This window comes from Pteronotus mesoamericanus, unplaced genomic scaffold (assembly GCF_021234165.1).
Source record: "Pteronotus mesoamericanus isolate MK-2021 breed Mesoamerican mustached bat unplaced genomic scaffold, CSHL_Meso_final contig_246, whole genome shotgun sequence".
Taxonomy (NCBI): Eukaryota; Metazoa; Chordata; class Mammalia; order Chiroptera; family Mormoopidae; genus Pteronotus; species Pteronotus mesoamericanus.
This window is the reverse complement of record NW_026555104.1, coordinates 10,815,703-10,828,222: the sequence shown is the minus strand read 5'-3', so window position 1 is coordinate 10,828,222 and position 12,520 is coordinate 10,815,703. Positions and strand designations below refer to the sequence as shown.

Below are 12,520 nucleotides of genomic sequence, written 5' to 3'. Positions count from 1 at the left end.
CTGCCCCAGACCTGGCTGTCCAGCTCTGCCTGCTCAAGATGAGTTATTCCCCCATTTAGCTGCATTTCCTATGGCGCCTGCCCTACTCTGGAGACAGCAGAGATTTAAGAGCTGAGGTGCCTTGTTACCATGCCAGAGATTTTCTCTCATAAAACCCACCCAAGGAATGCTTTAGGAGAGCGAGAGAGATTTGTAGTCTTAGGCTGGGGAGGAAGTCATGAGGCAGGCAGCCTGGCAGTCAGGCATGGGGGTGGCCAGGCCCTGCGGAAGCTCCCAACACGGCCCTGAGCAGACTCCCCAGAGCTGCCCCCTTTCCTGCATGAGGGCCAGGGCCCCATCCCGCCGGCAAGTCCCAGGGAGCCTGCTCCTCTGGGTCAGGGGAAAGTCGCCAGGGGCAGCCTGGACCTCTCTCTCTCTCTGATGGGGCAACACTCCCCCGCCCCATCCTGCCATCTGCTCTTGGTCAGCCAGACCTGTCTCTTACTGAGGAAAGAGGGGTCCTCAGCTGAGGGGCCCCCCTTGGTTTGCCCGTTGATTTTTCTGTCTTCTTCTTGCGCCCCCTGCCCACCATTTTCTTTCTGTTTCCAGTTTGCAGGACATGGTGACAAAGTATCAGAAAAGAAAAAATAAACCGTGAGGACTGGAGCGCATGCGCTCTCTGCCTCTCCTCGCGTGGTGTCTAACTGCCCTAACACTGGCCTCGCACCGGCCTGCTGCATGGCGCATGGGGGCACACAGCCTCTCGCACCTCCTCTGAGCTAGGCTCTCACGCTAACACTGCTGACTCTGTCCTGAGGGAGGGCAGGGCAACAAGGGGCCCTGCTGCAGAGCTAGAGGGCAGGCAACAAGGTGCACTCCCCCAGGAAGGCTGGGGCTGGCGGGCAGGACAGGGGCCCCACTAGAAAGGAGAGCTCATTTGCAGTCGGTAGTACCCACAGTCTGCCTTCCTGGGCCCAGCTCTCTCCTCCCTCAGAAACGAAGTGGAGCCACCTCTCCAGCCTATTGCTCTGGGGAAATGTCTGTTTGGGATGGATGTGTCCACATCCTTGGGCTCCTTTGGAGCCTGAGCTGCCTGAAAGAAGCGGGTATGTTTTGTTTTGAAAGGTTTGCCGCCTTCTTTTGGCAGACAAGGGTAGGAGGTGAGGGGCTTCTAGCAGTCACTTGTTTGGAGAAAGCATTCGGGCAGCTAATCACAGGCTGCTCTGCTGTGGCTGGGGAAGGGAACACAGCCAGATGTGTTTACTTTACTCCCTGCGGGCACCTTGGGCGGAGAGAGGAGGCCCCGGAGCCTCATGCTGGTGCTGTCAGGTGGCAGGAAGCCCAGTAAATCCACCCCTCTCCTCGTTTTCCTCTCTCTGGGTGGGAGCCGGACAGGGGGTGCAGATGTGCAGGCCTTCAGGTGGACCCGGGTGATCCTCCGTCAAGTTCCATAGGGCTGTTTTTGGGAGATTGTTTTTTTTAGCATGGCACTGGGTTTCCTCCCCCACTCTCTCTTGGCTGGCAGGCCTCCTGCCCTGGCCAGGATGGGCTGGCGGCAGCGCAAAGGACTTTGTGAGAGCTAATGATAAATGTAATAGTGTGTAACAGTGATAGAGGGCCGCTGGAGCCCGGTTGTCACACACAATTAATATCCCCCGCCGTTCTGTCTCCGTTTGTTTGTTCCCTCGCGATTCGGCTCCCAGTTAACTAATAGCACATGAGCCTGGACATAAATTGTATTTGACACGAGGTTTAATTCCAACCATTTAAAATTTCAACTGCCCCCTGAGCCTACCTGCCCCTGGAGTTTGTTTACGGGCTTGATTATTTAAGGAAAAGAACCCAAACACCATCTATATGCTTGAAACTAAAGGGAAGGTGAGGGCAGGCAGGCCAGCTTCTCAACCTCTTCGTTGCTCTGAATATAAGGAGGAAAATTCGTATTCTGGGCCCATGACTGTGTGTGCCCTGTGTGTTCCGGCCCCACCATCCTTGGGCTGGAGCAGCTTTAAGGACTGATAAACTCACACTTAAGATCATATTCTAAATCATTGCCAGGCACAACACATGGGTGTGCACTCACGCAGGCGCACAAGGACGAGCAGTCCAAGCTGGATTCCCTCTGATGACAAAGAGGTGATGTGGCTCCTTCCTCGGCAGCCCTGGGCCTCAGCTCCAAGTTATTGAGCGAGCGTGCTAAGGCGGGCAGAAAAATAATGTTTCGATTTACTTAGAGATACAGTTGTTATTGCCATAACCTTAATGAAAGCAGTAAACAGCGCGGTATTAAGGGAGATTTATACAGAAACGCTTTTAACATGTAGACATAGATTTTGCCTTTCTATAGGCAATCAATATGGTTATGAATGGCGGTGATAAATTACAGGCTCTGAAGCTAGAGGAGGAGGTTTTTTACACGAATGTATAAATCAGGTGGTATTGGCATTCCACAGGGCCCTTGCACCATAGTAAATCTGCTGGGCTTGGATGGGCACAGGGCTTGCATTAGCGGTTTTGGGGCTGCCTGCTAAACTCCTGTTTACCCGGGGCATCAGCCAGCCTCATCTTTGTTATAATTCTGTATTTGACGGAAACCCATAAAATATGCCTTTTTATTCCCCACACCACGAGTCATGCTCTCTCTCTCACAGTCCCCAGAGCAGAGTCTGGTGGTTTTGTTTGTGTGTGTGTGTGCGCGCACACAAGCGTGTGTGTACACACACACACACACGCGCGCGCGCGCGCACACGCACGCCAGTGTGGCTATTTATTCAAGAACATAATTCAGGAACAGGGTTGCTCCTATTGACACAGATGAAAGGAAATTTATGTCAAGGAGAAGTCCTAGCGTGTCTGTAGCAAAGGAACATGGTGAGCAGACATTTTGCAGAATTCTAGAAGCATCCTTACTCAGAAGCTGTCTCCAAGCACTCGCTGCTTGGTGAGGGGATCATCATGACTCTCGCCTCTGAATTTGACTCTTTGGGCTTTCCTGCAAGTAGAGAGGGCTCAGTCCAGCTTGGTCAAAAGAAGCACCGGGGGCTGTCTAAAGGACGGAAGAGGAGACTGAGAGAGTCAGAGCCCTTGTTTGGGACTTTCTGGGCCTGACTTGATCTCCAGGGTGCAGTTCAGATCCTGAAGTTATTGCCAGCTCCTTGGAAAATGCGACTGTCCCCTCTGTTTCCTTTCTGTTTCTCAAGAGCCAGGGCATTCGCAGGATGGGTCTGGGATATGGCCTCAAGTGCCCAGGTTGGCATTGCCATCAGTGCAGGAGACTCCAGGTTCAGGCTAACTTAGTGTCACAACGAATCCCTTCTCTTTTCGGCCCCGTGGCCAGCAGCCCTGCCCTTGCAATGAAGGCATGGAAGATTACAGCAGCTGCAGCCACACTTTGGGGAGCGGGCAGATGAGAAACAGCAGATAGGCCTCAGGGAGCAGCTGAAGGGCCCAGGTCTCCTTTTTTAACCAAGAGCCATTTAGGGCTAATTGGTGAATGAATGGTCTCCTTATCATTCTCTTCGGGTTGGTTGGCTGAATAGCAGCCTCTCACACAAAGTGGAATGGGAGGTGCCCCCACCCCATGTTCTTCAGGGTGTTCTTGATGTCTGTCACACAGCGTGGCCCGCTGAGTGAGGACAGGGTTCTTATGAATGGTGTGCTGTAGCTAACCTCTGTTCTCCCTGACTCACTGATTGACGTGCATGCCACCCTGCATCCGCCCACCCAAAACACACCTGCTGCCCCTTCAGCACTCCCCACTGGGCAGCCAGTGGTCCCCTCTCCCCCAGCCTTGCCTACCCTTCTGCTCCTCATCCCATAGCGAGGGAGACTCAGATGTGGACTCGGAGCTGGAGGACCGGGTCGACGGGGTCAAGTCATGGTTGTCGAAAAACAAGGGGCCTTCCAAGGCAGCTTCCGATGACGGCAGCTTGAAGAGTTCCAGGTAAGCACGCGGCCTTGAGCTGAGAGGACAAGCCGCCTCATCCCTCAGGCACAGATGAGCAGTTTGCCTTTACCTCAAAGAGGGTAGGCCTCACGCCACCTGCCTCTCTTGCGTGGCATCAGCGTGAGGGGCCCTGCGTGCCCGCGGCATGTGGAATGAGGACATGTGATTGGCTTCTTCTTGGTCAGGGTCTGCGGTGCCCTGATTACTCTTGGCCAGTGCTTTCCTACCAGGCTCTGGGCTTTGGTTTGGTGGAGGTTTAACTTCATCCCCACTTATTCCTTCCACAAGTGTCGACTGAACTACCCGATAGTGTGGGCTCTTGGAGACCTTAACAGGAATAGCTGCAGAAAAGGCACTGGCCCTGGCTCCCCGCCACAGCCACAGCCACAGCCACAGCCACATTGCCATCTTTCTCTGCCCACTCTCTCCTTCCTCTAATCTTTTCACTGTGCCCCCCGCCCCGCTTCCTACTCACACCCAGGATGGGGGGCGGGAGGGCTTGCTCCCCTGTTTTCTGGCCCATTTAGAGCCTTCTGATCAGACAGCTAGCTATCTCTGGAATCCAGGGCTATACCTTCCGCATCCCTCACCTACCAGCCAGCACGGCAGCAGGGAGAGCGGCCCTCTGCCCCCGCCCTTCCTGTGTCCACTTCCCTGCTGCCATCCCCGCCCCCTCTCCCTAGCTCACAGCCATCTCACCCCAGTGCACAGGCTTCCCCACCCCCTCCCAGAGACAGCATGTGGGCTGGGTAGGAAAAGTAATCCCTCGTCTTCTCCAACTCCCCGGAGGCCCATTCCAAGTCCAGCCCCTCACCACAAGCGCCCAGTGGCCCCCTCTAATTGGTTTAATTTATTCAGCTGAACAACATTTTGTTATTGCAGATAATACTGCCTTCCCCGCCCCACTGCCGTTCACCACGGCATGGCACGAGGCTCCAGGTAGTTGACAATGAAATAAATTGAACTAAACGTTTTAGAGGGGGAAAAGTGATGAAATAGAACAATAGTCTAATTTACATGACATTCTCCATGAAGCTATTTTCACTGACGCAAATTATTTTGCTTCATTTCCTCCGACGCTCTCACCGCCACTTTGCCTGGGCTGCTGCCGATTTCTCCTCCTCCTCCTTTCTCCTCCCTGCCCCTGTTTTTATTCTCTAGGTTTAATGCCTGTTCCTTTCTTTCTCTCTCTCATTCTCTCCCTGCTTCCCCTAATCCACTATCGGTCCTTTCTTCCCCGGTCTTACCTGCTCTCTCAGAACGGCCCTCAGCGCCCTCGGGAAGGAGGGCAAGGAGGGCAAGGGGGCGGAGGAGAGGCCGGCCTCCGCACTGAGCTCCCTGAGCTATCGGAAGAGGCTCACCCTGAAGGACTCCATCGGGGGCACTGGGGATGCGGAATCGCTCTTCACCACCCTGAGCGAGAGGGCCGCCTCCCCCGAGAGGCCCCCCCGGAAGGCCCGCCCGAGCCCCAGGGAGGAACCAGGCCAGGGCAGGAAGTCTAAGGAGCTAGATGAACGTGGCTCTGTCCTCTCGGAGGTTGGGAGCCGTGCTGGCCGGGGCCTGGAGAAGCGATGGGGTTCAGACTTTGACCGGGCCTCAGCCGTCTCTGCACCTGTCAGCCGGGCCTCCTCAGCCACACGGGGCTCGGGTGAAGACAGGGCCCATTCCTCCATGAGCTTCTCTTTGTCGGGCTCACCCAGTTCCCGCCGCAGCACCTCGCGGCTTGACAGCCTGTCGACCCTCAGCCCTTCCTTGAGCCGGGCCTCAGGCCTCGGCCGGGAAAGCCCTGACTCCCGCCTGTCCCTGGGCCGGAGCTGCCTGGATGAGTGGGATGATGCAGCCAGTGTGGCCTTGAGTGAGGCCCACTCCCAGTACAGCCACCCGTCGCTGGCCCGCAGTCTGTCGGTGCCACCCCGGCCACGCGTCTCGGCTTCTGCCACGGATGAGCCTCCCGGCTCCGGCGTCCGCCCTGTCAGCCGTCACTCCTACCTGGACCCAGACCTGGAGGCTGCCATCAATGAGGTATTGAGCTACAAACCCGTCCCGTTCCAGCGGAGCAGCCTGGAGCCTGACTCCGAGGAGGACGACCGGAAGAGCATCCAGAGTGCCCGGAGCGCCCAACTGGACGCCCCAGAACGGGCCACCAGCATCCGGCGCTCGGCCTCTGCTGCTGATGTCTCTCGGTCCCGGTCCCGCAGCAGCCGGAAGAGCCGGAGCAAGAGAAGGAGCAGCTCCAGCTCCAGTTCCAGCTCCAGCTCAGAAGATTCCTCAGAGCACAAGCGGCGCAAGAAGGGGCGCTCTCGAAAGGGCAAGAAGAAGTCCAAATCGAGAAGAAAGAGAACAGAGACGGAGTCTGAATCCTCCTCGTCAACATCCAGTGGCTCTACCGTCTCAGGCCACAGCCGCTCCAGCGTGAAGAAGGGCCCAGCTGTGGAAAGTGAGGAGGCCGGGCAGGCGCGCCGGCCATCTCGGAAGGAGGAGAAGAAGCGTAAGAAAGAGGTGGACAGCCTGATGATGCGGTACCTGTACCGGCCTGAGAGTGACTAGCGCAGTAGGTGGCACCAGGCGTGGAGTGCAGCATGGTGTGTGCCACTCGGTGTGAACTAACGTGCTCCTCCCCCACCTGCCACCCCCTAGGCCCCTTCTGCCTTCCTCTTGGGCAGGCCTGGCCTCAGAGAGCCTCCTGGCTGCCTCGGAGAGCGGATGCCAGCTAATCGTGGGGAGCCCTGAGCCCGGTCAGCTGAATTCGCTGATGATGTCAATCACAGCTCCCGCTACCCTGGGCCAGGCACGCTTCACTCACTTAATTCTCACATTAACCCCATAAAAAGGTCTAATTAGCACCATTTTATAGAAGATGAAGCTGAGCGTCAGGGAAGTTAAGGCCATACAGCCAGGAAGTGATATTGCCAGAGTCTGAATGGAGGCCATTCAGTAGGCCCTGAACCCCTCCTCAGTACAGCCCAAGGCAGAGCGCATGGGCAAAATGTTTCCTGCGTGTGCCTGACAGCACCCATATAGGAGCTCTCAGGCGGGGCCCAAGAGAGGGCCCTGGCTGACCCCCTGCTGTGGGCTGGTGCCTCCGTGGCCACCAGCTGTCGTGAGTCTTTTGCTCAGCTGTCCCTTGCCCTGCAGTGTCTCCTTCCTCCCTGGCACGGATCTGAGGCCTAGGAGTGCCAGGTTCACAGGGCTCCCGCCCCCGCAGCACTGCACCCGACAGCAGACGTGGAGATGCCCGGCTCTCTCCCGACCCCTCCCACCTGAAGCCCACGCGTGGGCTTCGCTTCATCTCTGCTCATCTTGTAAAGTGTTCATGAATAGAAATTAGCGGCTGCTGACTGACAGCCCCTGCCCGGCTTTTCAGCTCTGTGTGGGGAGGGAGATCTGGCGGTTAGGCCCCTTCTGCCCACACCCCCACCTCGGAAGAAAGGCAGAGGCTGACTCATGGAAGCCCTATTGTTACCATTCTCCCGGGTGGGTGGTGACATTTGGATTGCCCTGGATATGTGAAGCCATTTCTGGCATGGCACCCTCCCAGGGCAAGCTTGCTGCTTTCCAGGAGGTCTGACCCCAGAGCGCAGCCCCTGGGCGCAGGCCTTTGTTTCCTAGATGCATGAACTAACACCCACCTGTCGCATGTTTGTGAGCTTGTGCAGTGGAGCAGCTGGCAAGTATCCTGACTTTGTCCCTTTTATACTGAAGGGATTGGTTATGTTTTAAGGAATGGAGTGTGTGGAAGTGAATGGTACCCAAAGCTGTTTGGAGATGGTGAGGGGTGAGATTAGCGGGCGATGGGATGGGGAAGATGGGACTTGAACCCAGACCAGGCTCCTGGTCAGTGCTGATTCCTTGGGCTCTGAGCTGCTCCAAAATCACGCCCTTGGTCTCAGCACTGTTCTGTCGCTTCCCCCACGTGGCAGATGGTTGCAGGTGCTCTGGGAAGGGCAGGAAGCATCTCAGTTGCACTAGGGAGCCGTATCAGCTCCGTAATAAGAAAGGACAGGAATAATGATATGTGTCTACCACCTCAGCCTTCCCCAGCACAGGAAGTCAGTTGATAGAGTGTGGGGGGAGGTTAGGAAAGCAGAGAGCACCAGGACTTCTGAGCACCGAAGAGGGAGCCATGGACCTAGCCAGGCCGTTCCACACTGACCAACAACTGATGGATTTCAGATTTGGGGACCCTCAGCCCATCCTCACCCCAGACTCCACAACCAACAAGAACAAAAACACACAAAGCTGTTTCTCCCCCCAGCCACTGGCACAGTTCCTCTTGTCCACCAGGAAAACGAGTAGTCCTGAAACCCTACACACCACCACCTCCGGGGAGGATTGTATGCACTGCGGGGAGAGCAGGCACCAAGCCAGGAGCTAGCCAGCCAATGCAGAGCCGGCGAGACAAGGGCAGGGGAGGGAGGACCTAGTTGGACTCAGCATGGACTGGCTTTGGATGGATAAACTGCCAAGAGTGGGGGCAGGGGCAGAGTGGAGGCTCAGCTTCCCATCTGGTGATGGGGACCAGCAAGAATTCAGAACACGAACGCATCGTAGCTAAGGCAAGGGGAGGGGACTGCCACCCTGGGCTTACCCAGCGGGAATTAGCTTATGTACCAAATTGTTTGTGACAGCGTTGAGCAGGAGACAGTGGCTTGTGGGGAGGAAAGCTTTTTAAACAATTTGGTTAAAATGTTCAAATGGCCAGCCCTGACTCTTGCCCTGGGGAGAGGACTAGCTGGCTGCTGTTGGCTCTCTGACACCTGTGGCAGGGCAAGCCACGAGGCTGACGGAAGAGCGCCCAGGGTAGGAGCAAGGGAATCTTGTGGCTCCACAGAGCAGGGAAGAGGGGCGTGGAGTTGCCCCCTCCCCACTGCCTGTCACTGCTCAGCAATCAGACAGAACAGTGGTGGAACCTGGCTGTCATTCATCCAGGGGTCTGCCTGGCCAGCACAGGAATGTGGCAGCGGGGACTGCAGCCTCCCTGTGGGAAGAGGTGAGAGAATGGAAAGGCCACCCCAGGCTCTCCAGCAGTGCCCAGTCTGCGTCTGGGTAGCAACCCTGGTATCTGCCTCACCACCCCTGCCCGTAAAACAACCCCCTGTCTTCCACGAAACCAGTCCTTTGCCTGACAGCAGACCTTAGCATTGGATGCCCAGAAATTCTGCCTAAAAAATAAAAATAAAACCAGGCTCCCACTAATTTAGAACTCAAACAACCCCAAAGCTAAAATAACCCCAGTTTTTTCTCTGTTGCATAGTCATCATTGGGCTTTATAATTTTGTCCCTGAGACACCCCAGAGTCCTTAAGTGCCTTTGGCCCATCAAAGTAAGACTCGTTTATGTTCAGTCTAGTTTGTATTAAATGTGTTTTGTGCTCTTCTGGTTTCTTTAAAAATGGTAATTCATTCATGAGAAATACGATAACTATTAACCAGACTGCCCCATTCCTGAACCATTTTGCATAATTGAACGTGTTTTTTATCAGGCTGTTCCTTCTCCCTGGGGGGGAGAGAGAGAGAAACAGGCCTGTCTTTGCACACACCCCAGACTATCACCCAGAGCAGCGGGAGAGCTCAGGTTTGGTCTTGTTTTCTCCTCAGGTCGCCCAGTCTAGGAGCAAGGTGGAGTCATCAAAAGGCTTTGAGGTCTAAGGGTCCCAGGTTCAAATTTACATACTGGCTGTGTGACCTTGGGCAAGGTGTTCCATCTCTTTGAACCAGCTTCCTCATGACATTTCTTAGGGCTATTGTGAAGATAAGACAGCGCATCCAGAGTGCCTAGGAGGGGGTCCCACAGGCGGGAAGTGCTCCGTGACCGAATCCTTTCTTCACCACAAAACATAGTTCTTTCATGCAGCTATTGGTTTGGGAACAGAACTTGGAAAGGACTAGTAAACAAGGACCCTCCTCAGATTCTCAGAATTGTAGGCAGAGATGACAGAATTCCTGTTTCTCCCCGCGGGAACTCTCTAGGACCTGGAAGCAGGGCTGTGTCTCTGGAATCACTGGGCAGGGACCCACTGGGCGCAGGGCACTGGTAGCAGTGAAGCCACCCTGGGCTGCATTTTCTCCGAGAGTGTTGAAACTGTAGTGCACTTGACCCGGCAGAGGCAGTGTGGGGGAGGGGCCGGGGGCAGGGAAAGCCTGGGGAAACAGCGAAGAAGAGACTGGATCTGGAAAGTGAGGTTACAGCCTTGCTCGATGCCGGGAGCCTGCTCCATCCAGGGGTAATGCTGCTCCACGTCGTGCTGGGGAGGGAAAGCTGGAGGCTCCCAAAGGCCTGATAAAAACTCTGTGAGGTTGGGCTCTGGTACCAAGAAAGGGTACGCCACCCTGAAACAGAGGTCTGGCCGGCTTCTGCATCCTGAGTCTCCATTCCTTGTGGTAAGTAGATGATGCCAAGGCGAAGGGCAGAAACTCACAGAACTTAGGAAAACCTGATTTGGAGAAAGGGTTCCGATCTGGGAGTATTTCATGGAGAGAGGCCCTCCTTCTTGGAATCTTTAGGAATAACTTTACCTTAGACAACCTGTAGTCATGTCATCATCAGATCTTCTATCTCCCCATGAGTGTGGTGGCCCAGGGAATGCCTGCATCAGAATCTTCTGGAAAGGGAGCTGAAAATGCAGAATTCCTGAGTTTCACCCAAGAGCTCGTGAATAAAAATTTCTCAGGGGAAGGACCTAGGAATCTATAGCTGATTGTTATGCAGGTTTCAGTCTGAGACCCACTGCTCTATAGCATCACTTTCCTCCTCAGAGTTTTCCAAGTTTTCAGAGTCAAGACCATGAGCTCCTTTCTCTTAACTACTCTGCATGTCTGCTGGGGAAGCCAGGAAAGGTCTTTGCTTCTCAATTTATGGCTTTTAGGGAGAGCTGTGACCGGTCTTTGGGGGCCTCCCCAGGACTAAAGGCTTTGGTGCTGAAGATTAGAAATGTCATTCCTCTGTAACCTCATTCCTCTCTCCCTGCAGCCCCACCAGCTACTGGAAGTCCCTTGCCCCTGACCGGTCAGATGAAGAGCACGACCCTGTTGACAGCACCTCCAGGCCCCGACACTCTCACAGCTCCCTGAGCGACAGCGACACAGAGGCCAAGCCAACGGAGACCAACGCATAGCCTCCCACCCCATGGGCTACTGCCGCCACAGCGCCTCTCCCAGGAAACAGCGGGGCACAGGTCTCCCCACCTGACTGCTGATCTGCAGGAGAAACACCTGACCCTCTCGGGTCAGAGCGCTTTCCAGGCTGTGGGGTTTGACGTCCCCACGTGGAAGAGGTGGGGGAAGAGGAGTTTCTGATTAAGAGTACTCTTTGCTCCTTCTGCCTCCAAAATGCCACACTCTTGGCTTTGACCTTGGGCCACTGTGGGCAGTGGCAGGTGGCTTAGCACTGCATGGAGCCAGCAAGTTGACCTCCATCTCAGCCCTCTGCTCAGGGACGGTGGACAGATTGCCTAGTGGGACATTCTAGGTTGCTGGATCCATGGGGGAGGACTTGGGGGCTGGAACAGCAATTCCTTCCCCCACCCCCCGGCTTGGGGTGAGGGCTTTCTCTTCTCAGTGCCTGCTGTCTTTTTACTTTTTAATTTAAATACCCAACCTCTCCGTCACAGCTGCATCCCTGAGAGTGGGAGGGGCTGCGGTGGCAGCTGGGGCCCCAGAATGACGAGGGGAATTTCATCTCCATGTTCACTCTTCAGAGAGCAGCCCTTTCTCTGTGCAGCTGGAGAGAAGGGTAAGCAGAGCTGGGTTCAGGTGCTTCTGGGTTTGGGTTGAGCAAGCCTACACATATGGGTGCGTACGTTCCATCCAGAACATCCAGCCCCTACCCCTCTTTGGCTCATCAGTGTGTTAAGTGCAATGATCTATTTAAAAATTAACCCATTCCACCTACGCCAATTTGGGGTTTATCCAAGCAATGCCTCGCTCCTGCTCTGTCCAAGTTTCCTTGACCGTAATAAGCTCAACTTGCGAGGAAAGGCCTTGAGTTGAGGACTTGTGATCAGAAAAACTAAATATGGAAGTTTTGGTCAGTACTAAAATGTATCAAACACTTGTCCTCACCCAGTGTCCTGAGCCTGATTCATTTTCTTCCTCCAATCACCCTACCACCCCCCACCCCAACCTCTCCTAGACATGGCAACATGTGGCCTGACAGCCCCAGCCCTGAAGGTCATCCCGCCAACACCGCCAGACTTGGGGGCCCAAGGGCAGTGCCCGGTGCCGCGCCCATCTGCTGCTCCCTCTCCTCTCCTGCAATTGGTTTGTACTCATTGGGCTGTGCTCTCTCTTCCCTGATTACCTGATGTATGGAAATAAATGTCCTTTTCCTCCTGGCACTGCCAATTTTCCTGCCTATTCCTTCAGGCTGAAGTAAAGTCCAGGGTGGCCACAAAGGAGCAGACTCAGGATTCTGGTCGGGACCTGGGAGAATCACCCTGGTTTTCTCCCACGTCAGACCAGAGCCACTCCGAGAGCTTTGACGGGTCAGCTGAGGCAGGCAGAGGCAGCGGGGTCAGCTGAGGCAGGCAGAGGCAGCGGGGTCAGCTGAGGCAGGCAGAGGCAGCGGGGTCAGCTGAGGCAGGCAGAGGCAGCGGAG

The 12,520-nt window shown here is 55.3% G+C and overlaps 1 protein-coding gene across 9 annotated transcripts in view; it reads left to right on the top strand.

Annotated features, from left to right (window-relative positions):
* MYO18A (myosin XVIIIA) overlaps positions 1 to 12,298 on the top strand; it is a 93,260-nt gene extending 80,962 nt beyond the window's left edge. For 6 of the 9 annotated variants that reach the window (XM_054573235.1, XM_054573234.1, XM_054573230.1 and 3 more), the window contains 4 exons: positions 589 to 633; positions 3,800 to 3,922; positions 5,185 to 6,476; positions 10,895 to 10,962. In XM_054573235.1, the coding sequence (XP_054429210.1) occupies positions 589 to 633; positions 3,800 to 3,922; positions 5,185 to 6,472 (1,456 nt within the window). In that variant the 3' untranslated portion in view covers positions 6,473 to 6,476; positions 10,895 to 10,962. Of the gene's footprint in view, positions 1 to 588; positions 634 to 3,799; positions 3,923 to 5,184; positions 6,477 to 10,894 lie in introns of all 9 variants that reach the window. The other 3 variants (XM_054573239.1, XM_054573238.1, XM_054573233.1) reach the window with 2 other exon arrangements.
* The last annotated feature ends 222 nt before the right edge of the window (positions 12,299 to 12,520 follow it).